Source organism: Pogoniulus pusillus, chromosome 4, assembly GCF_015220805.1.
Source record: "Pogoniulus pusillus isolate bPogPus1 chromosome 4, bPogPus1.pri, whole genome shotgun sequence".
Classification (NCBI taxonomy): Eukaryota; Metazoa; Chordata; class Aves; order Piciformes; family Lybiidae; genus Pogoniulus; species Pogoniulus pusillus.
The window spans coordinates 19349815-19372081 of record NC_087267.1 but is presented as its reverse complement, the minus strand read 5'-3'; the positions used below and the strand labels follow the sequence as shown (position 1 = coordinate 19372081).

Here is a 22267-nt window from a genome sequence, read left to right as displayed (position 1 = left end):
ATGGGCACTGGACTTGTATCTCCAAGAACATCCTAGGCAGGTCCTGCTGGAGGTCAAGCAAGTTGATCCTGGCTGCATGGCACAGGGAGCAGTTAAACAGCAAGGGATGAGCTTTGGTGGAGTGGAGCAGAACTTGCTCCTCCCAGCAGCAGCCCCCCAGGAGGCACAGTGGGAGGCCAGGTGTCCCTGAGCTGTGGTGGGGCAGTCCACTGCTGAGCTCCTCATCGCAGTCCAGGCACAGGGCAGCTCGATAGGAGCAGCATCTGACATATTGAAGGTGGCAGCTCCCCTCGAGACTATCCAAGTGTGAAATAGAGCTGGTATGAGCTGGGAGAAGAGACATCGCTCAGGGCAGAGCAGCCAAGAGAGGGCTCAGCTGGAGGCACCTCTGCAGCAGGCGGCACCTGTGGTGGGGACAGTGAGGAGCCGCGTGCAGCTGTCTGTACATCCGAGCAGCCCACAGCATGCACACAGCTGAAGGAGAGGAGCAGCTCTGGGCCAGGGCTAGCCCGCGGAACAAGAAGGCATCCTGCTCCTGCCCTCTTCACGGCACAGTCCTGTGAAGAAGACATCCTGCTCCTGCCCTCTTCACGGCACAGTCCTGTGAAGAAGACATCCTGCTCCTGCCCTCTTCACGGCACAGTCCTGTGAAGAAGACATCCTGCTCCTGCCCTCTTCACGGCACAGTCCCGTGGGGCGGCCCCGCGTTTGTGCCCACGCAGAGATGAGAGGCTCAAGAGCACAACCCCTGCTGGTCCCGGCTGAGCCTCAGCCTGGGGAGGACACCGTGGGAGGCCGCCCAGCTTGCTGGCGTGCGGTCCAGGAGGCAGAGCCAGCACACAAGCAGGAAGCTCTCGCCAGCAGAAGCAGGACTCCCAGACAGCAGGCGCTGCAGGGCAGGGCAGTGCCCACACGCAGACTGATGGTGAACGTGGGCACGCCGGCCCTGGGCAGCAGCGGGGCTGGAGTGGGCCCAGTGGGGCTGGCACCAGCCAGGGGCTGCGGACAAATGCCGAGCCGTGCCCTGCGGCAGGCGGCCTCGGCGCACGGAGGAGCTCAGCGCCCGCGGTGCCGTCTCGGAAGGTGAGGGAAGAAGCGCGGAGCGAGGCTGGCGAGTGGGAAGCGGCAGGAAGCCGGCGCCCAGGCAGGAGCGCGGAGCCAGGCGGAGGCAGCGCCCATCTGCTCCCTCCCGTCTGGCACTGCAGGAGAGCAGACACCACGCAGGGGACCCGGAGGAAGGGGGCAGCCGTGGAGCTGCCCAGATCTGGCTGGGTTTGCGCTCAGGTGTGCCAGGGCGTTCCGCGGTGAGCTGAGGACACTCGGTAGGTGCTGCTTATCCTCTGGGCATGAGGCACATCCCACAAGGAAGGAGCTCGGGTGATGGGCATGGAGAGGCCAGAGGGAGAGAGAACCAGGTGGACCTTGGTGGCTGTGGTGGAGATCCAGGTGGCTGCCCACCATCGAGTGAAGAGAATTGCCCAGGCTCCACCCAGGGATGCTGCACAGTGCCCAGGGGTGGGTCTCACCATGGGGAGGCAGAGGCAGGTGGTATCTCCAGATCTTGCACTCAATGTTGCACCTACCTGGAGCAGGAAAAAGTCTTCTCCGCCTCCAAGTATCTGCTGGCACACTCTGCTGAGGTTCTCCAGGCCCTGACCCAGGCAAGCAGTGGGGCAGCAGCACCCCACACCAGGGGCACAGCTCAGCTTCCCTCCTTCTCTAAGCCTTCCTGATTTGGCCTTGCCCTGCCCATCATGGCACGGCATGGGACGGCAGGGAACTGGGCAGCTGGCTGGAGCTCACTCCATTGCTGCCCTCTGGAAGGAAGGAGGTGGTAGCAGAGGCTGATCCCACGCTCCGTGCACTGCATGGGGAAAGATCTGCACTTGAAGGCAGAGAGGCTGGAGTGGCAGTTGCTACAGAGCTGGCAGCATGAGCAGTACTCCTGGTGGCATAGGGATGATCGTGGCTGGGCATGCCTGCTCCTTCAGCCTCCACCCAAGCCCAGTCTTCCTGAAGGCCAGCACATGGAACTGCTTGGGAAGCTCTGGAAGAGGCTTTTGCTTTGGCATTGGTTAGAGTGGAAACATAGCTGTGGATGCCCCATCCCTGGAAGAGCTGCAGGACAGGCTGGGAGGAGCTTGATCTAGTGTGAGGTGCCCCTGTCCATGGCAGGGGTGTTGAAACTAGATGATTTTAAGGTCTCTTCCACCCCAAACCATCTGGGATTCCGTGTGCCAGCAAAATGCCTCTCACTACAGAGTGACACCACCTCTGCCAGCACTCTGAGCTCTCAGGGACTGGCTCCAAGGAGGGGAGCAGCTGGCTCCAGCTGGCCACAGGCAGAGCCAGGGCTGATGCCTTGGGCAGTGTGCCAACAAGCTTGCAGACAGGACAGCACTCCAGCTGTAGATTCGAGACTACCCCTGCAGTGGGGGGTGACTCCTGCTGAACTCAACACTCAGAGCTTCATCAGTCATGCTGCTGAAAGCTCTGGCTGGAGATGATGCATCACCCACAGCTCCTAGGACACAAAAACACCACCGTGTGGCTCCTCAGCAGCTCTGGCTACCTCATGCAGAGCCTCAGGGCCCTACAGACCTCCAAGTCCCACAGACAGGAGAGCCACGTTCAAGATCTGGGTCATTATCTTCAGAGTTCACCACAGCCCTGCCCAGCACAAGAAGCCTGAAGCCATGGGCTAAGGCCATGTTGCTCCTTGGGCACAGTGACACTGTCCCCAGCCAGGGTGAGACATGTGGGTTTAGGATCAGTTTGCCAAAAGCTTACCATGTCCCCTGCTAGCCTCACTGCCTCCTGCTGCTCCTCACTGGGCCATCTCTGCCACCACAGCTACAGAGCAGCCCAGACACAGACAGAAGGTGGCACCGGGCATTTGCTCCTATGCTGTGCTTCCCAAGGTGATGCCCAGTGGCCACAGATGCCCACTACCTGCTGGTGCTGGTGCAGTGATTGTGTTCTGGGTCTGCTTGACCCTAGCATCCTGGGGCTGAGCTCTTTCTCTGCACCGAGCCTGCCTGGATGCTTATGGAATAAACTGGGTGCTTAACTGGGTGCTTTCTGGGACTCCTCAGCACCATGTCCCATATGCTGGATCCCATCACACTCCCTTCACAAGCCATTCCTGGATGTCCAGCATAAAGTTGGCCAGGTCCAAGAAGAGCTCCAAAAGGTGGACCAGTGCAGGAGGAGGTTCTGTATTTTCCAGTGCTTGACGCTAGCAGAAGGTGCAGCTGTCTCTTCCCTGAGCTCATGGTGTAGGAGCAGCTGCTGTGGGACTCTGAAATGTCAGATCTTCCTGGCTGACACAGATAAGCCTTGGGCTCTGCCAGCAGCAGCCTCCAAACACGCCACGAAGGACACCCCATGCCCAGCCTGCTGCTTCCTGCAGCAGCAGCAGCAGCAGCTTTGATGGTGCACCAACCCCAGCCATGCATCTGCTGCTGGGACCTACCTGGGCAGGTAAAGAAGCACCAGGGCACTGCCCACAGCTCGTGCCATGTCACTCATGAGGCATCTCTTGTCTCACATCTTCTGCTCTTGCCACTTGTGCTGTGCTGGGAGGTGCCTCCAGAACAGGATCACAGGATGTTAGGGGTTGGAAAGGACCCAAAGAGATTGAGTCCAACTCCCCTGCCAGAGTAGGATCACACAATCTAGGTCAGGCCACAGAGGAACACATCCAGACAGACCTTTAAAGGCTCCAGAGGAGACACCACAGCCTCTCTGGGGAGCCTGTTCCAGTGCTCTGTGACCCTTACAGTAAAGAAGTTCCCCCTTGTGTTGAGGCAGAACCTCTTTTGCTGCAACTTACACCCATTGCTCCTTGTCCTATCCCAGGGAGCAGTCAGCAGAGCCTGTCCCCCCTCTCCTGACCTCCAGCCCTCAGATGTTTATAAATATTATTAAATCCCCTCTCAGTCTTCTCCAGACTAAACAGTCCCAGGTCCCTCAGCCTCTCCTCACCAGGCAGTGCTCCAGCCCCCTAATCATCCTCATAGCCCTCCACTGGACCCTCTCCAGCAGATCCCCGTCCCTCTTCAACTGAAAGGAGTACTCAAGATAAGGTCTCACCAGGGCAGAGTAGAGAGGAAGGAGAACCTCCCTTGATCTGCTGAACACATTCTTCTTAACACACCCCAGGATCCCATTGGCCTTCTTGGCCACCAGGGCACATTGCTGTGCCATGGATAACTTGTTCTCCACCAGCACTCCCAGCTCCCTCTCCACAGGGCTGCTCTCCAGCAGATCACCTCCCAGCCTGTACTGGTGCAGTTTGTTGTTCCTCCCCAGCTGCAGGACTCTGCTCTTATCCTTGTTGAAGCTCATTTGGTTCCTCTGTGCCCAGCTCTCAGTCTGTCCAGGTCTACCTAGATGGCCACACAGCCTCCAGGTGTCTGAGCTGAACCTCCCAGTTTGGTGTCATCAGCAAATTTGATGACATCACCACCTTCAGCCTATGCACAGCTTCAGCAGGATTGTCCTGCTCTGGGAGCCTCCTGTGCTGAAGTGTGGACACAGCCCCTGCAGTCCTGCTGCTGAGGTGCCTCTGGGGTGATGCTTGTTAGTGAAAATGCTTCTTCTGTTGCAGCCTCCTGTCTTATCAGCAGCTCCAGCCCATCCTGCCATGTGGCAAACACATCCCATGGGTGCCTGACTGTGCTGCTGGGGGCTGCTCCCAGTACTCACAGGTTGAGTGTGAAGTCTTGGCATGAGTCTCAGATAACCCTCAACAGGAGAAATGTTACTGCAAGAGCTGACAAGGTCCTTGCTAGGATGGAGTCATCAGGTAGGAGACATAAAAAGCTGTACCTGCAGTTCCCTGTGCTGAGGCAGAGTTGTCTCCCTCCCTCCAACCAGATCACACCCACCAGGACCTTGATACAGCCTTTGGCTAAGTCCTTGCTGCAAACTGCCACCCTAGCTGTTGCTTTCCCATGGAGGGATTTCTTTGGTGGACACCTCAGTGTGCTGAACAGCCTCTTTTCAGGGCCACACTTGACTATCTCTGAAGGCCAACCTGAAAACTGTAGAGCATCTCACCTCAGGCCCCTCAGCACAGCAGCGTTGTGCCTCTCAGCCTCACGACAGGCAGTGGTTGAAGACTTCATCCCACTCAGCACAGCACAGCCCTTCCCATGCTCAGCCTTTCCAGACTGTTTCTCATCTAAACATCTTTTCAAAGCATTCTCCCCACCAGCTGGTGAAGAGCCCCAGATGCAAGTCCTGGCCACCTCCACACCAGGGAGCATCTCCTCTGGGGTGGCATCACTAACACCAGGGCATACAATAGGTGTATTCCAGGGTTCACAGACAGCCCATCTGGGCACCCCCAGCTCTTCTCAGCTGTGGGGTGAGTGAGCCATCCTCCCCAGGACACCTGCAGGCACCTCCCCTGCCCTCCAAGCGCAATGCCATGGGCCTCCTCCAGCCCAGGGGAGCCAAGCCGGCAACTCCTCCAGCTGCCAGGCTTGCACACGGAAACCCTCTGCCCTTGCAAGGGGGAGCTCTGAGGGGCAACCAGGCTGGGTCAAGCGAGATGCTGAGGGCAGCCCGGCTCGGGGTGGGCAGAGGAGGAGGGTGCCAGGGCTGGCTGTGGGACAGGCTCCCTGCGCCGCGCCAGGGAGGAGCTGCTGGCTGCCTCCCCAGCCCCGCTGCCAGCGCCAGCCCCTTCCCGCTGCTTAATCACCCTTCTCTATGCTAATGAGGAGACAGCTCCTTCAGGGAAGCACGCCTGCTAATTAAGCCCTTCAGTTGGTGACACTGCACATTTCCAGTGGCTGGCTGTCCGCCTGCCTGGCCACGGCACTACCCTCTGCTCCCTCCGTCCTGCTAGAGGCAGAGGTCACTCCGGTTCCAGGCTGTCCCCACAGAGAGCGGCAGAAAGCACATCCCCAGCCCAGCCAGCACGGAATGGTTTTGCTTGGAGAAGACCTTCAAGATCATGGAGTCCAACCATTGACCCAGCACTGCCAGGGCACCCCCAAACCATGGCCCTCAGCACCACATCTCCAGTTTTGAAACCTCTCCAACACTGCCCTGAGCAGCCTGGGCCAAGCCTCAATGGGCAGAAATTGTTCCCCGTGGCCAAACTCAACCTCCCCTGGGGCTACGTGAGGCCATTTCCTTTTGTCCTGTCCCTTGCTCCCTGGGAGAAGGATCCAACCTCCACCTGGCTCCAATCTCCTTTCAGACTCCTTTTCTCCCGACTGAGCAATCCCAGCTCTCTCAGCTGCTTTGCCAATCAAAAGACTAGGAGCATGCCCCTTGGGTGCCCACTTGTGTATCAGCACAGCATGGCATGGCCTGGTGTCTCCACACTACACAGGTGTCCAGCAGTTGTTCCATCACCCAGTGACTCCTCCTCAGCCAAGAAGAGGGAATTGGGAACAGAGAGGAGCCCTGTGGGCTGAACTGGGAACAGATTTAATGGAACAGCCAAACCAACATTAATGCCAGTGCCAAGCACATAGAGCTATACCCAGCCCAGGGACTGTGCAGCACTCAGAGCAAGCAGGAAAGCATCCTCTGGAGCAGAATGATGAGCAGAGAGCAGGAGAAGCAGGAGGAACAGGCTCAGGAGGAGCCCCAGCCCCAGCAACCCTCCCCCTTTACATGCAGAGATGCTGCTGGAATGGCATGCACCTGCAGCCAGCTCAGGGCAGCTGCCCCAGCTTCTGCCCCTCCCAGCTTCACCCTGGCTGCCTCCAAACTGCTGGCAGCCTGCAGCCCATGGCTGGCCCCGGATGCCAGCCCAGCCAAACCAGAGCAGCTGTGCTAGTTTGAAGCTAGCTAGAATGTTTTGATGAGAACTAGATTACAGACTGTGAAAGAGAAACAATGGTGATGTCTACTTCACTCATAGGCTTGCTGAGAGGTATAAGAGCAAGAATCCAAACACAGATAAGGCATTCAGGCACTGCCTGGGCTTTGAACTGCATATCTCTCTAACCTCACCTTCCATCTCTCTGATTAATCCACTTTGTTTCCTAACCCTCTGGCCGACCCTCCATTCTTCCTTGGGGCACAAGGAAACATCTGTGGTAAGGTTGAGAGGGGTGGGGAGAAGGTGGAAGGGAGGTTGGGAGCCCCTCCTGGGGACTCAGGTTTCTGGGAGGGCTGTTGTGTTTCTGTATTACCTTTTACCTTGTCTATTTCTGTCTATAGCTGTATATACTGTAAATATCTGCTTGTCTATTGAGCTAAGCTGTAAATAAAAGCTTCATTCAATTTCCAGAGCTGGCTGAGTCCAGTCTGGGTGATTTCCAAAGTGTGGGGGGTCAGGTAACATCCAAACCACTACAGCAGCCAATGGAAGAGCAAGACCATGAGGAGGAAAGCAGATTCTGGAGCAGTCACTGGCTGCTGCACTGCACAGAGCCATCCCATGGCAAGCACAAGGGCATCACCACCTTGTACCACCCCATACCTCCTCATACCAGCTCATACCTGTTCAAGAGGGATGGCAAAGCCTGCAGCCACCAGCTGGAGTTTACATAGGAAGCCAGGGCTGCTCTGGGAAGGCTTTGAGAGGAATCCCCTTCTTCAGGGAGCCAACAGCCTAGGCACAGCCCTGGCTCTGGACAGGAACAATTCCAGACTCTTCTCCAGGGAAGAGGGGGAAATGATGCCTCCCCAGCCTGACAGCCCAGCAAGATGAGACATTGGTCGTGGAGCTGAGGGGGCGCAGCAGATGTTACCTCAGCTTCAGTCACGCTTTTCATGCTGTCTGCTGACAAACTATGGAGTAGGTGAGCAAACAGAGAGGGAGACTGAGAGCTTCCTGCATGGCTGTGTCCAGAAGGGTGTGAGATAGTGGTGCAAAGTCCAGGTGGAGGCCAGCGGAGTACCCCAGGGGTCAATACCGGCGCAAGCATTGTCCAACATCTTCACTAACAACACGGCTGGTGGGGCAGAGCACAGCAAGCCTGCAGATGACTCAAAGCTAGGAGGGGTGGCTGGCAGACCACACAGGTGTGCTGCCATCCAGAGAGAAGAGATCTGGCATCTCCTCACCTTCGGCCAAGGGAATGCAAAGTCCTGCACCTGGGGAAGAGTAACCTCCTAGCACCAATGTGTGCTGGGTGTTTAGCCAGAAAGCAGCTCTGCCCAGAGGGACCTTGGGGAGTGATCAACACCAAGCTCTCTGCCCTTGTGTCAAAGAAAGCCACCAGCATCCTGGGCTGCAGAAGCAGCATGGCCAGGAGGGAGGTGATCCTTCCTTTCTACTCAGCACTGGTGAGACTACAGTTGGAGTGCTGGCCCAGTTCTGGGTTCTCATGTACGAGGAAAATCACAGAATCACAGAATCAACCAGGCTGGAAGAGACCTCCAAGATCAGCCAGGCCAACCTAGCACCCAGCCCTGGCCAATCAACCAGACCATGGCACTAAGTGCCTCAGCCAGGCTTTGCTTCAACACCTCCAGGGACGGTGACTCCACCACCTCCCTGGGCAGCCCATTCCAATGCCAATCACTCTCTCTGGCAAGAACTTCCTCCTAACATCCAGCCTATACTTCCCCTGCCACAACCTGAGACTGTGTCCCCTTGTTCTAGTCCAGCAAAGGGCTGCTCTGAGGCTGACTGGAGCATCCCTCATATGAAGAGAGGCTGAGAGGGCTGGGACTGTTGAGCCTAAACAAGAGAAGGCTCAGGGGTTCTCATCAGTGAATATCAATGTCTGATGGAAGAGTATGAAGAGGGAGAAAGGCTCTTCTCATATCACAGATTGGGTTGGAAGGGACCCTCAAAGGTCACCCTGTCCAGTCCCCCCCCGCAGTAAGCAGGGACACCTCCAACTAGCTCAGGCTGCCCAGGGCCACATCAGGTCTGATGTGCTGTCCAGCAACAAGGCAAGAGGCAAAGGACACAAACTCAAACCCATTAAATACCACCTGAACCCAGAAGACACTTTCATTACCGCGAGGGGGGCTGAGCACTGGCACAGGTCACCCAGAGGAACTGTGGAGTCTCCATCCTTGGAGATATTCAAGATCTGTTTGGTCATGGTCCTGGGTAAGCTGCTGTAGCTGACCCTGCTTCAGCTGGGGTGTTGGACCAGATGACTTCCAGTGGTCCCTTCCCACCTGGTGATGCAGTGACAGTTCCTCCCAGCAAGTTTGGCCAGCACTTCCTTCCCTGCACAAGCTGAGCCAGCCACTGCCTGGCTCCTGGTGTCTTGCATGCCCATGCAGCATCCTCCACCATCTCTGCCATCCCCTGGCACCCAGCCTGCAGCCTGAGCGTGCAGATGGGAAGAAGCAGACATGCCCTATGGAAAATAATGTCAGGAACACGATCAGAGAGAGCCTGTTGGAGACTCCAGCTGGCATGTGAGGGGTGGTACTGGGCTGCAGAGGGACATCCCAGATCCATCTGCCACCCGGGAGCTGCAGGATGTCTGCCCAGAACCACCCCCAGCCCAGAACACCAAGGCCTTCTAGGGGGCAATCCCCTGCTCTATCTCCTCATGCTGGCACTGTGGTCTGGGAGCAGGTCTCCCTACACCAGGAAGCAGCAGTGACTCTGGCCCTTCTTCTGGCAGGCAGCCAGGTGGTCTCCTGCACTGTAGCTCACCTTCTCCAACAGCCCCTCCATGGCACGACTCTGTGTCCCTGAAGCCACTGACCACATGCCCAGGTCCTGCCAGGCTGTGGCTGCATGCACTATGGACACATCAGTCCCTCTCCTGAAGACACCCCAAGCTTCACTTATCTCCAAGGTCTAGTGCCATGGGGACAGAGACTTCTGTTGGCTGCCAGCTCTGCCTGTGATGCTGGGTCACGGCAGTGCCCTACCTGTGGCCAGCCAGTGTCCCTGGCACCCCACTGTGACACCTCTCTGCTGGCTGTAGCACTCTGAACGTGACCCCCAGCATCCCATGCCCTGCCCCACTGCATCCTCTCCCTGCCGAAGACCCTGAGACCCGTGGTGCCAGGCTGCTGTGGGCACAAGGCAGAGATTAGACTGCTCTGCAAGCAGCATGGTGGTGCCCACTTGAGGAACGTCCCCAGTGGAGCAGCTCTCAGCTTCTTAGCAGTGCCACACAGATACCCCTGCCTGGGCTGAGCAGGGTCCTGAGCCTGCCCTCTGCGGGGGGCACAATGCCCTGCGGGTGCCCGCGCTGCCCCTGCAGCTCTCTGCCCCGTGCTCTGTAGCCCCCAGAGGCCAGGCTGGGCGATCCCACAGCGGGACGGAGGACACCGGAGATGCAGAACGCAGCTCCCCGGGGGACAACCTGCCCCCGGCTTTCCGGTCGGTCCCCGAAAGGCCACCAGGAGCTCGCTCCCCGCAGCACCCACGCACGCTGTGCGCCGGCGCCTGAGGCCTGGAGGGCAGAAGTGCTCCAGCGAGCGAGGAAGGGGCAGCTCCGGCGGACCCCTACGGGCGGACCCCTACGGGCGGACCCCTGCCGCCCGCCCCGGCCCCGGCCAGCAGCCCCGCGGCTCATTGCCGGGCCCGCAGCGCGGCGAGCGCCTGCGCCCTCTGGTGGTGACGGCGGGGAACTGCCTGGGCAAGGGCAGCCGAGACCGAGGGAGCGAGGCCGGGCTGCGGGCAGGGCACACAAACGGCACTGGGTTAGAAGAAACGCTCCAAGGTCATCCTGGCCAACCCTCCGCAGTCAGCAGGGGCACCTCCAACTAGAGCAGGCTGCCTAGGGACCCATTAAATCTCATCTTGAACGGCTTCAGTGATGGCGACTCAGCCACATCGCTGGGCAACCTGTTCCAGGTCCCACCACCCTCATACTGAAGAACTTCCTCCTGGTGTCTAATCTAAGCATACCCTGCTCCATCTAAACACGAGGAGGAACTTCTCAAAAGGTGACAAAACCCCGGACCAGGCTGCCCAGAGAGGTTGTGGAGTCTCCATCTCCGGCGGCATTCAAAACACCCACAAACCTTTCCCTGTGACCTTCTGCAGCTCACCTTGCCGGGGCAGGGGGCTGGACTTAATGATCTCCAGAGGTTCCTTTCAAGCCATACCAGTCTGTGATTCACCTGGCAGGTGTGGGGCAGAGAAGCCTCATGCAGGACACAGCCCTGACCCAAAGCAAGGTTAGCTGTGAAAACTGACGACTTCATTCAAGACCAAAACCCACCATCAGCATGTGCATGGGCATGCCCAGGAGGAGGGTGGGCAGGACAGAGCAGGCCTTGGGCATTGAGGTGGCCTGTGGGTCAGCAAGGCATTGTCCCAGGGGGACACGGCGGTGGGACAGGGCGGCTTGGATCCTGCTCATCCTGCTGCTGCAGCCTTCCTGCCCCAGACATACTGCAGCAGCTCCTGTACAAGACTAAAGAATTTCACCAGCTTCTGCTGTGAAAGTGGACAGGACTTGAGGGTGTTTGACTCAGCTGGCACGGCCCCTGGTGTCCGACTAGGGGCAGAGGAGGAAGTTGTTTGTGGTGCTGGAGTTGCTCTCACTGCTGGGGACAGTCCCATCTGAACCAAGATCCAGTTGTAGAAGTGCTGGGTGGAGGTGTAGACTCCAGGCTGCCTGGCTCTGGCACAGCCTTTGCCCCAGCTGGTTACTCCAACCAGCCAGAAGTAGTCAGAGTTCTTGTCCTGGCATGCAAGAGGACCCCCACTGTCACCCTGCAGCAGAGGAGAGGGTGCAGGTGGTGTTGGGTGGCCTCCCTGTCTCCCCCAGCACCTGCCAGAGTTGTGTCCATGCATAGGGAAACTCTGCTCAGGTACTGGAGCTCTTGTGCCGGGGCTGCCCATGCTGCTGGACTTGACCTACCTGGCAGGTGTCGATGCCACCCTGTGGGTAGCCAGCACAAAGGTTGTGGCTGTGGACGGCCCCATTGTACCAGCGGCTGCTGTTGCAGAGCTTGAGGTTGATGAGGTGGACCTTGGCCTCCTGGAGCACATCACTTGGCTGCCCAGCTGTGAGCACAGGAAGGAATCAATCCCCAACAGCTCATGGCCAGCTCTCCCTCCCTGGTGGGGTGAGCCCCTTCCCAAGGGCTTGGCAACCAGGTTGGAAGAGACCTCCAAGGTCATCCAGTCCAACCTAGCACACAGCCCTGGCCATTCAACCAGACCATGGCACTAAGTGCCTCAGACAGGCTTTGCTTGAACACCTCCAGGGACAGTGACTCCACCACCTCCCTGGGCAGCCCATTCCAATGCCAATCACTCTCTCTGTGAAGAACTTCCTCCTAACATCCAGCCTAGATCTCCCCTGATAGCACAACTCGACACTGTGTCCCTTTGTTCTGTTGCTGGATGCCTGGGAGGAGACCAACCCCACCTGGCTACAACCTCCCTCCAGGTAGTGGTAGACAGCAATGAGGTCCCCCTTGAGCCTCCTCCATGCTGCACACCCCCAGCTCCCTCAGCCTCTCCTCACAGGGCTGTGTTCCAGGCCCCTCACCAGCTTTGTCACCCTTCTCTGGACACGTTCCAGCACCTCAACATCTCTCTTGAATTGAGGAGCCCAGAACTAGACAGAGCATTCAAGCTGTGGCCTGACCAGTGCTGAGTACAGGGGCACAATAACCTCCCTTGTCCTACTGGCCACACTGTTCCTGATGCAGGCCAGGATGGCATTGGCTCTCTTGGCCACCTGGGCACACTGCTGGATCATCTTCAGCTACTATCTACCAGTACCCCCAGGTCCCCTTCTTCCTGGCTGCTCTCAGCCACTCTGTCCCCAGCCTGTAGTGGTGCTTGGGGTTGTTGTGGCCAGAGTGTAGGACCCTGCACTTGGCCTCGTTAAATCTCATCCCATTGGCCTCTGCATCTTGCAGGCATTGTGCCAGGGTTTGCCCTCTGCCTGCCTTTGGGTCACCCATCTCTCTAGAGGAGTCTCTGTGTCCCACAGCCTACCTCTGGCTTCAACTTCAGCTTTCAAGAAGCCCAACCTGGGAGCAGGTCCAGAAGAGGTCACAAAGATGATCAGAGGGACGGAGAACCTCCCCTGTGGGGACAGGCTGAGAAACTTGGGGCTGTTCAACCTGGAGAAGGCTCCAGGGAGACTAACTTAGAGTGGCCTTCCAGTACCTGAAGGGTGCTACAAGAGAGCTGGGAAGAGACAGAGCCTGCAGTGCTAGGACTAGGGGCAATGGCTTTGAGATGGAGGAGGGCAGACTGAGGTGGCAGATTAGGAAGTTCTTCCCATTGAGGGTGGTGAGACACTGGAACAGGTTTGCCCAAGGAGGCTGTGGATGCCCCCTCCCTGGATGGGGCCAGGCTGGATGAATCCTTGAGCAACCTGGCCTAGTGGAAGGTGTTCTTGCCCATGGCAAAGGGGCTGGACCTAAATGCTCTTCAAGGTCCCCTTCCCATCGAAACCATTCCATGAGTCTATGCCCACATCTGCCCATCCTGCCCATGTTGGGAGCTCACCTTCAGCAGCGGTGGCACCCCAGCCGCTGACATAGCAGTTGGTGAGCTTGGGCATCCTCAGCGAGCCACGGGGCAGGCAGGCTGGCTGGATGTAGTCCCCGCACCTGAGGGGCTGGCTCAGCTCCAGCAGGGCAATGTCACTGCTGTGGGTGGCACTGCTGTAGCCCCGGTGCACCAGCAGCTGCTTCACGCCACTCACCTGGGCCTCGTCTCCCAGCTGTGACAAGTCGGTGGCCCCAGCCACCACACGCCACTTGCTGATGTTCCTGGAGATGGAAACAGGGCTCAGAGAGCAGAGCCACAGGCTGCAGCAGCCCAGAACTTCCCTGCCCTCTGCTTGCCGAGGGAGAGAGGAAAGCGGTGCCACCGAGGGTGCCGCTGCCCTGCCATTGCCTCGCACACAAGGAATGCCAAGCTGAAGGTTGCTGGCAAGACAGGTCTGCAAGCACCCACAGCCAGCCAGTCCCTGGCACCCCACTGTGACACCTCTCTGCTGGCTGTAGCACTCTGAACGTGACCCCCAGCCTGCAGACCCCCTGCATCCCATGCCCTGCCCCACTGCATCCTCTCCCTGCCGAAGACCCTGAGACCCGTGGTGCCAGGCTGCTGTGGGCACAAGGCAGAGATTAGACTGCTCTACAAGCAGCATGGTGGTGCCCACTTGAGGAACGTCCCCAGTGGAGCAGCTCTCAGCTTCTTAGCAGTGCCACACAGATACCCCTGCCTGGGCTGAGCAGGGTCCTGAGCCTGCCCTCTGCGGGGCACAATGCCCTGTGCGTGCCTGCAGAGCCCCTGTGCCCTGCAGCCCCTTGCCCTGTGGTTTACACCCCCTGAAGGCCAGGCTGAGGGTTTCCCACGGCGGGACAGAGGACACTGGAGATGCAGAACGCAGCCCCCCACAGGACAACCTGCCCCCGGCTTTCTGATCGGCCGCCGACAGGCAACCAGGAGCTGTCCCGGTGCCCCGCTGCTCGCAGGGTCCTCAGGTGGCTGGCAAGCCGTGGCAGCAGCCCAGCCCTCCCCTGAACAGCCTCAGCTGGGCAGGGCAGTGTCCAGGCACTGGGCATACGGCAAAGGAACGGGATGGGAGCAGCAGGGGGTGCTGCAGGCAGGGCACCTGCCACTGCTGTGGGGACAGCCCCTACCCTGCTCCTCCTTACCTGGCCCTGATGAAGCAGTGGGCAGCTGTGAGGACCCACTGGGAGCTGATGAGGGACCCTCCACAGACATGGCCCGAGCCTGCTCTCTCTGGATCTTGGATGCTGACGATCCACGGCCAGGCCCCCGGCAGGGCATCGGTGCCACCCACAACGCGTGACATGCCCAAGCCATAAGCCATGGGCCGGCTCCCACAGGTCCTTTTGCAAGCAGAAACTCGTCAGTGTCCTGCTCGATGGCTGGCACTGCGCAGGCTGAAGGTCAACCACCTGCCCTCCCCACACATTGTGGCACAGACAGCAGAGCCAGGCCGCTCCCCATCAGGCAGGTGCCCATCTGCCCAGTTCTGCTTCAGTCTCACAGATGAGATGTGCCAGCAGCCGGGTGTGACACCTAAGGCTTCCACAGGGGGGTTGGGAAGCTGTGGCATGGCCATGGAGGAAAAAGGGCATCCCTCAGCTAACCCAATCAGTGACCCAAACTGCCCCCTCTCCACCAGAGCCTGGTCACACTCACCCACAGTTCCTCTGTGTGCCATGTGTGGCACAGCACAGGGCCAGCAGAACAAGAAGAGGGAGCAAAACCATCACTGCCAGTGGCTGCAAGACCTGAGGGCTCCTTACCCTAAAGGAGTGCCCACAGGGCTCACGTTGCCATGGTGCCCCTGGCACCGACATCACAGAGTGGATGGTTCCAGGTGTTGGACTCAGTGGCCACCTGGAATGCTTCCAAGCATGGGACATCTCCCACCTCTCCGGGCAGCCTGGCACAGGCTCTCACCACCCTCAGGGGCAAACATTTCTCCCTTCTCTCCATTCAGAAGCTCCCTGAGTTCCAAACCACCACCTCTGGTCCTGGCACAACAGGCCCTGCTCAAAACTGCCCCCAGCTTTCTTCTCAGCCCATTTTAAGCCCTGAAAGTCCACCAAGAGGTCTCCCTGGAGCCTTCTCTTCTGCAGGCTGAACTTCTCCAACTCTCTCAGCCTGGCCTCACAGCAGAGGGCTTCCAGATCTGCCAGCATCGCTGTGACCTCCCCAGACCTGCTCCAACAGCTCCAAGCCCTTCTTGTGCTAAGGAACAGAGAGTCTGCAGGCAGGAGGGGAGGTACAAGCTGGGGACACCCCTGACAGACCCCCCCTGAGCTCTCTCTTGCTGGATGAGGCACGCATGCCCTGTGGCTCTGAGCACAGCCTGCCAACCCCATGTGGCATCACAGCCTTTTTGGGAAGCTCACTGGCTCCTTGCCCACAGCAGTCCTTTGTTACCAGGCCTTTTCCAGAACAGACACCAGAGAAGATCACTGCTGCAGCAGGGCACACGTGTTTGGGTGCTGAGAGGCCAGCATGGCTGCAGCCAAGGCAGGCAGGGCTGTGCCAGCCAGAGCAGCCCAGCAGTGCCAATCTTCCTGCACAAAGCTCTCCGATGCACAGATGCCACACAGCCCACGCTGCCGGTGCCACGCAGCACCTTCTGGCAGGACTGTGGCCTCACTGTCCAAATGTCCTGTGGTTGTCTGGGCAGCTCTGAGAAGGGCCATCGTGGTACCAGAGGTGCGTGCCCAAGGATGGGCACTGTGTAGCCAGAGAAGGATGCTCCTGCTCTATCCTCCATGGCTCCTGTCAGTCCTGTCCCAGCCTTGTCCCTCTGGTCGCCCTCATACAGCTGTGGTGGAGCCTTACTGCCATGCTGGGGCAGGGAGCAGTCTTGGCAGAGAAGCAGGAGCCAGTCATGTGTGTGCCATCTGCAGAGCAGCTCTGGCACTGAAGATGGTGGAGATGCACCATGGTCCCTCCCTGAACAAGTGTCTGACAAGAGGTCCCGCGCAGAGCTCCACTGACCTGCACTCCTGGCACAGCTGATGCCCTCTCCAGCCTGTGGCTCACCTCTCCAGCACCCCCTTGGTCAGACGTGGCACTGAGCCCAAGCTGCAGGGCAGCTCTGAAGCGGAGGTTGGTTAGTTGGGCACAAGGTGGGTGGTGGTGGCTCTGGGACAGGGTTCCCGTGCGCAGCAGCTGCAGGAGATGCAGCACAAGAGGCTAGGAGCAGCGGCAGCAGGCAGGTTTAGGAGTGCAGCCTGGCACACAGCAGGGCTGCAGGGCAGGGTCCCTGCCCTTCTTCATCTGGCTTTCCCCAAACACCAGGCGCTGCTCAAAGAGCACTTTCTGCTGCTTGATCTCCTTCAGGACCTGCAGCACCTCGGGCCCTGCAGTGCTCTGCAGCAGGTCATAGTTCTCAGCTGGGTCTGACTCCAGGTCAAAGAGCAGTGGGGGCAAGTGAGGGGTCAGGGGGGTCAGCCCGTGGCAAGCCTGGTCTGGCGTCGTGTCACTGTGAAAGGAACCTGCAAAAGAGACCCCAGAGGTGTCCCTCAAGCTTCTCTTGGAGCTTGGAGGGCAAAGCTGCCCATGCAGAGGGTATGGGGGGGACAGGGGGTGGGCTGCACTGACCTTGTGTGAAGTAGTGAGCCTTGTGCTTGCCCAGCCTGACTGCAAAGGGGCCGTGCAGGGGCGTGGGGGACGGTGGGTAGAAGAACATCGTCTGCCGGGGGCCCTGCGGGAGAGCAGAACTGAGCTCACCTCAGCAGCCACGAGGCTGCTGGGCTTGCAACAGGACCAGGTAGAGACTCCAGGGAGCTCCACGAGAACCCCAATTCTACAGCCAGAATGAGGCCAGAAGTGGGGAGACAGAGGAGCAGCTGCATCTTCTTTGTGCCCTCTTCAAAGCTACTGGAGCTCTGGCCATGCCCTGCAGCCACAGGGGCTTGGCATGGCAGCACCTTGCAGCTGGCAAAGCAGCCTAGGGAAGCCCAGGATCTCCATGGCACGACCCAGGCTGGACAAAACAGTCCTAGCTCATGGACCCCTCCTGACCTCCAGCTGGTTCTACTCACCAGGCACCCGGCTCCACCCCACCCCCAGCTTTCAGTGCCAGCTTAGGCAGCCCGCAGGACTTACCATCCCAGTTCCAAAGAGCACTGGGCTCAGGTCATAGCCATCTAGGGCAACCTTGGGAAGGGTGGCTCCAGCCAGGGCAGTCAGTGTTGGCAGGATGTCCAGAGTGCTTGCCAGCTCATGCGTCACTCCTGTCACCCAGCACAGCAAGGTACAAAGAAAGGTTCAAGCACCGAGCCCACTCCCTTCCCTGCCACCCTCATCTCTCTCCCACAGGGCAGCCAAGCCACTGTGGCCCCCCTGCCTCGGCTCGCATCAGCACGAGGAAGGCACAAGCAGTGCCAAGTCTCACCTGGAGCAATGCGGCCAGGCCAGTAGGCCACTGCTGGCTCCCGCATGCCGCCTTCGTAGGTGGTGCCCTTCCCGCACTTCAGAAGGCCAGCGCTGCCCCCGCGCGCCATCCGCATGGTGGAGGGACTGGAGACAGAAGGAGCACCCAGCACCAGTGACACAGCTCCCTGGTGCTGCCAACGGGAGTGCCAGCAAGGGGCACTGCCGTCTTCCTCAGCCCTGTGAGGCAGCTGCAGCAGCCAAGCTGTGCAAGATGCCCAAGCAGGGCACCAGAGGCCAATGGCACAGAAGCAACTGGGGCACATTCAGGCTGCTGCCTGCTCCTGACCTGGACCCTCTGAGGTTTCTGCCCACCTCAGTGGCAAGTCTGAGTCTCAGTAACAGGCACTGCACTGGGTCCTCTCCAGAACAGCATCCACCTCACTCTCACCAGGCGATGCCACACCATGTCCCTTTTGTCCAAGTCAGCCAGTGCCTCAGTAACAAAGCGCCCCCATGCTGAGCCAACTCACCCGTTGTCAGATGTGAAGAACACAAAGGTGGTGTTGGCAACTCCGTTCTCCTCCAGTGCCTGCAGCAGCTGTCCCACCGAGGCATCAAATTCCAGGAGGGCATCGCCAAAGGGCCCACGGCGTGACCGCCCTGCATACTCCCGGCTGGCAAACTGGGGGTAGTGGGTGTGCTGCAGGAGGGGCAGAGAAACTGCTGGGCAAGCATCCCACAGAATCATAGCATGGGTTGGAAGGGACCTCCAAAGATCATCTGGTTCAACCTCCTCTGCACTAAGTGGGGACATCCTCCACTAGAGCAGGTTGCACAGAGCCCTGACGAGCCTCACCTCGATTATCTCCAGGAGCAGAGCCTCAACTGCCTCCCTGGGAAACCTGCTGCAGTGTGCCACCACCCTCATGCTAAAGAACATGTTCCTAACACCCAATCTAATCTGCTCTGCTCTCATTTCAAACCGTTGCCCTCATCCTGCCACTGCAGGCCTTTGCAAACAGTCCCTCCACAGCCCTCCTGTAGCTCTTTTCAGCTACTGGCAGGCTGCTCTTAGGTCTACCTGGAGCTTTCTCTTCTCCAGGCTGAACAACTCCAGATCCCTCAGCCTGTCTTCACAGTAGAGCTGCTCGTCCCCTGATCATTTCCATGGCCCTCCTCCAGACCCCGGAGCTGCCCCTACTTCCCAAACCACCCAGGGACAGTCAGTACCCCAGCTAGGACAACGAGATGGCTGACAAGTCACAAGAAGAGCTTGTCCCCAGGCTTTAGATGCATCTCTCAGACAAGGCACAAAGGACCTGAGCCCCAGTAGATGATGTGGAGTCCCAGAGGGCCCCAGGAGGAACCCCTGGCCCAAAGAGGCAGACAAGGCTCCAGAGAGGAGCAGCCAAAGAGAAGAGTCAGAACAGTACTGCCACAAGATGACGAGAACAGCAATCCCAGCTCACCCAGCGGCAGGTACCAGCTGCTCAGCACAGCAGGAGCCAAGATGCTTCCCTGCTTTACCCCACAGGACAAAGGTCCCTTGCCCACCCTTGGGCCCCATCTCCTACGTGGGAGGCATAGTAGAGCAGGAAGGGGAGGCCTCGTCGGGCGCAGTCAGCGATGAAGTCCCAGGAGAACTTGTTGTAGAGTGGCACCAGCTGAGGGAAAGAGACTGGCTGCTGCACGATGCTCTGGTTCCAGAGCAGGGGGACTGGCACTACGCCTTGATCACAAGTCCCATAGCACTTGACGTCGGGCGGGAAGCAGGTAAGGTTCTGGCAGGGGCCCTGCAGAGAGCAAAGAACACTTTGTCTTTTAGCTGTCTTGCAGGACAGAGAGCAGAAACTCTCACAGCAGCCACCTCCAGGTAACAATGAGCTCCCTTTGAAAACAACTCCCAGAGCCCAGGGCTCTGTGCCCAGCCTAGAACTGTCCAACTGCCCCAACGTCCTCACCTCCTGGCAGCACTCCAGGTGCTTCTCTGCAGCTCAGAAGCTGACCCACCCTTGCTGAAGGGTGCATGTCCCCACACACAGCTGCCAGCCACCTTCTGCAAAGCTGCCCTGTCACAGAAGCACTTCAGAGACAGGCCTTCCCCAGCAGCACCCACCTTCCTGGCCTGCAGCCAGTCATCTGCCCAGGCAAATGCCAACCCAGCCTGAAGCTTCACTCCTCAGACACCTGCCCCACCCCGGGACACCCTGCAGGGCTTGATGGGCCTCTCACCTGGTCATGGGAATAGGGCACTCCCAAGAAGTGGTCAAAGCCCTGGTGGATGGGCAGGAAGGAGCCATTAACGCCCAGGCCAAGGTGCCATTTGCCAACCATGGCTGTGGCATAGCCCTGAGCCTTCAGCACCTCTGCGATGGTGACCTCAGCGAGTGGCAGCCCTCCCCGTGAGTCGGGGTAGAACACACCGGGGTAAACCCCAGAGCGCATCTGGAACCGGCCTGTCAGCAGGGCTGCCCTAGGGGGAAAGTTAAGAGAGAGAAGAGATGGGCATCACACCGGGCACAGCGCAGGGCGAGGTGCTCAGCCGCCACAGGGAGGTGCCCCATTTCTCGGCACCTGGCAGCTTGCCTTGCCAGTCGCACGGCTGCCAGCGGCCCTGGGCCACGGCACGCTGATAACCAGCCGTCCCTCCCGGCACTGCCACTTCACAGCTGGGTGCCGAGTCCTGACTCGCTCCCGCCCTGGGGCCCTGCAGCAGCCGCCAGCCAGCGCAGAGGGAGCAGCGGGGGACGTACCGAGACGGGCTGCACACCGGGGAGCTGCTGTAGAAGTTGGTGAAGCGCAGCCCTCGGGAAGCCATCCGGTCTAGGCTGGGTGTGTCAGAAGAAGGGTGCCCGTAGCACCCCAGGTCTCCGAAGCCCAAGTCATCGGCCAGCACCAGGACGAAGCTGGGGGGAGCTGCGGCCGCTCCGCGCAAGGCCAGGAGCACCAGGATCCACGGCAGGCCCCGAGCCCACGGCGCCATGGCGCGGCCGCACAGGGACGCTCGGCGCTCGGCGCCCGGCGGCGCCCGGCGGCACCCGGCACGGAGCGGCTCCGCCTCGCAGCGCCCGCGCTCAGCTGACCGCAGCGCCGACCATGTGACCCGCCGGCAGCCACGAGGCCCGCCCGCCGCCAGGCATGGCGGGAGCCGGGCCCGACGCCGCAGCCCGGGCGCAACGGGGCCGCTCCTCGGCACCGCCCCCTCCTGGCACCGCCCCCTCCCGGCACCGCCCCCTCCCGGCACCGCCCCCTCCCGGCGGCACCGCCCCCTCCCGGCACCGCCCCCTCCCGGCACCGCCCCCTCACGGCGGCACCGCCCCCTCACGGCACCGCCCCCTCACGGCACCGCCCCTCACGGCACCGCCCCCTCACGGCGGCACCGCCCCCTCCCGGCACCGCCCCCCTCCCGGCACCACCTCCCCCTCCCGGCACCGCCCCCTTCCGACGGCACCGCCCCCTCCTGGCACCTCCCCCTCCCGGCACCGCCCCCTCATGGCACCGCCCCCCGGCACCGCTCCGGGCAGGTCCCTGGCACCGCCTCCGCTGCTGCGGCCGAAGTTCGCCGCGGAGCTGCTCTCGGCGTCGCAGGAGCACGCAGCGGCCCGAGTGGGAAAGGACCTTTCAGGGTCCGTGGGCTGCAACCCCCTGCAGCCATCAAGGGCACTCCTCAACCGCAGGAGGTCCCTGCAGCCCCAACCAACCTCACCTGCAAGGCTTCCAGGCAGGGGATGTCTCCCACCTCGCTGGGCAGCCTGGCACAGGCTCTCGCCACCCTCAGGGGCAAAGGTTTCCTCCCTTCTCCGCTCTGAAGCTCCCTCTTTCAGTGGCAAACCATCACCCCTGGTCCTGGCACAGCAGGCCCTGCTCAAAACTCTGTGCCCGGCTTTCTTCTCAGCCCCTTTAAGCACTGAAGGGCCACCAGAAGGTCTCCCTGGAGGCTTTTCTCCGGGCTGAACACCCCCAGCTCGATCGGCCTGGCCCCGTAGCAGAGAAAGCAGCACTCCCAGCATTGCTGTGGCCTGCCCTTGCCCTGCTGCAGCAGCTCCAAGCCTCTGCTGTGCTGAGAACTCCAGAGCTGGCCCAGCACTGCAGGGGGGTCTCAGCAGAGCTCTTTAATGTCCCCAGGCAGCTTCTTCCTGTCTTGAACAGCTCTTTGGTACCCCTAGACAGCTTCTCAGTACCCCTGGATATCTCCTTGATACCCCTAGACAGCTTCTCAAGCTCCTGAGTAGCTCCACAGTGCCTCTAGACAGCTTCTCAGTGCCCCTGGGTATCTCCTTGGTACCCCTAGACAGCTTCTCAGTGCCCCTGGATATCTCCTTGGTACCCCTAGACAGTTTCTCAAGCTCCTGAGTAGCTCCACAGTGCCTCTAGACAGCTCCTCAGTGCCCCTGAATATTTTCTTGGTACCCCTAGACAGCTTCTCAATGTCCCTGGGTATCTCCTTGGTACCCCTAGACAGCTTCTCAGTGCCTCTGGATATCTCCTTGGTACCCCTAGACAGCTTCT

The 22267-nt window shown here is 59.8% G+C and overlaps 2 protein-coding genes across 4 annotated transcripts; both read right to left on the bottom strand.

Moving 5' to 3' along the window:
• Positions 1-10618: 10618 nt before the first annotated feature.
• Positions 10619-15018, bottom strand: ACR (acrosin). Of its 3 annotated transcripts, none has more exons than XM_064142317.1 (4): positions 14539-15018; positions 13379-13644; positions 11769-11914; positions 10619-11620 (listed from the first exon to the last, which is right to left on the bottom strand). In XM_064142317.1, exons 1-4 carry the CDS (start codon positions 14715-14717, stop codon positions 11261-11263), a joined length of 951 nt encoding a protein of 316 aa, XP_063998387.1. In that variant the 5' UTR covers positions 14718-15018; the 3' UTR covers positions 10619-11260. The 3 variants fall into 3 exon arrangements, with proteins under 3 accessions (XP_063998387.1, XP_063998388.1, XP_063998389.1); XM_064142318.1 differs by having other exon boundaries at positions 10619-11590; XM_064142319.1 differs by lacking the exon at positions 14539-15018 and having other exon boundaries at positions 13578-14215.
• An 820-nt stretch (positions 15019-15838) lies between these two features.
• On the bottom strand, positions 15839-20762 carry ARSA (arylsulfatase A). Its single transcript, XM_064142316.1, has 8 exons — positions 20512-20762; positions 19991-20231; positions 19333-19551; positions 18289-18458; positions 17778-17902; positions 17489-17616; positions 16982-17084; positions 15839-16875 (listed from the first exon to the last, which is right to left on the bottom strand). Exons 1-8 carry the CDS (start codon positions 20739-20741, stop codon positions 16574-16576), a joined length of 1518 nt encoding a protein of 505 aa, XP_063998386.1. The 5' UTR covers positions 20742-20762; the 3' UTR covers positions 15839-16573.
• Between the last annotated feature and the right edge of the window lie 1505 nt (positions 20763-22267).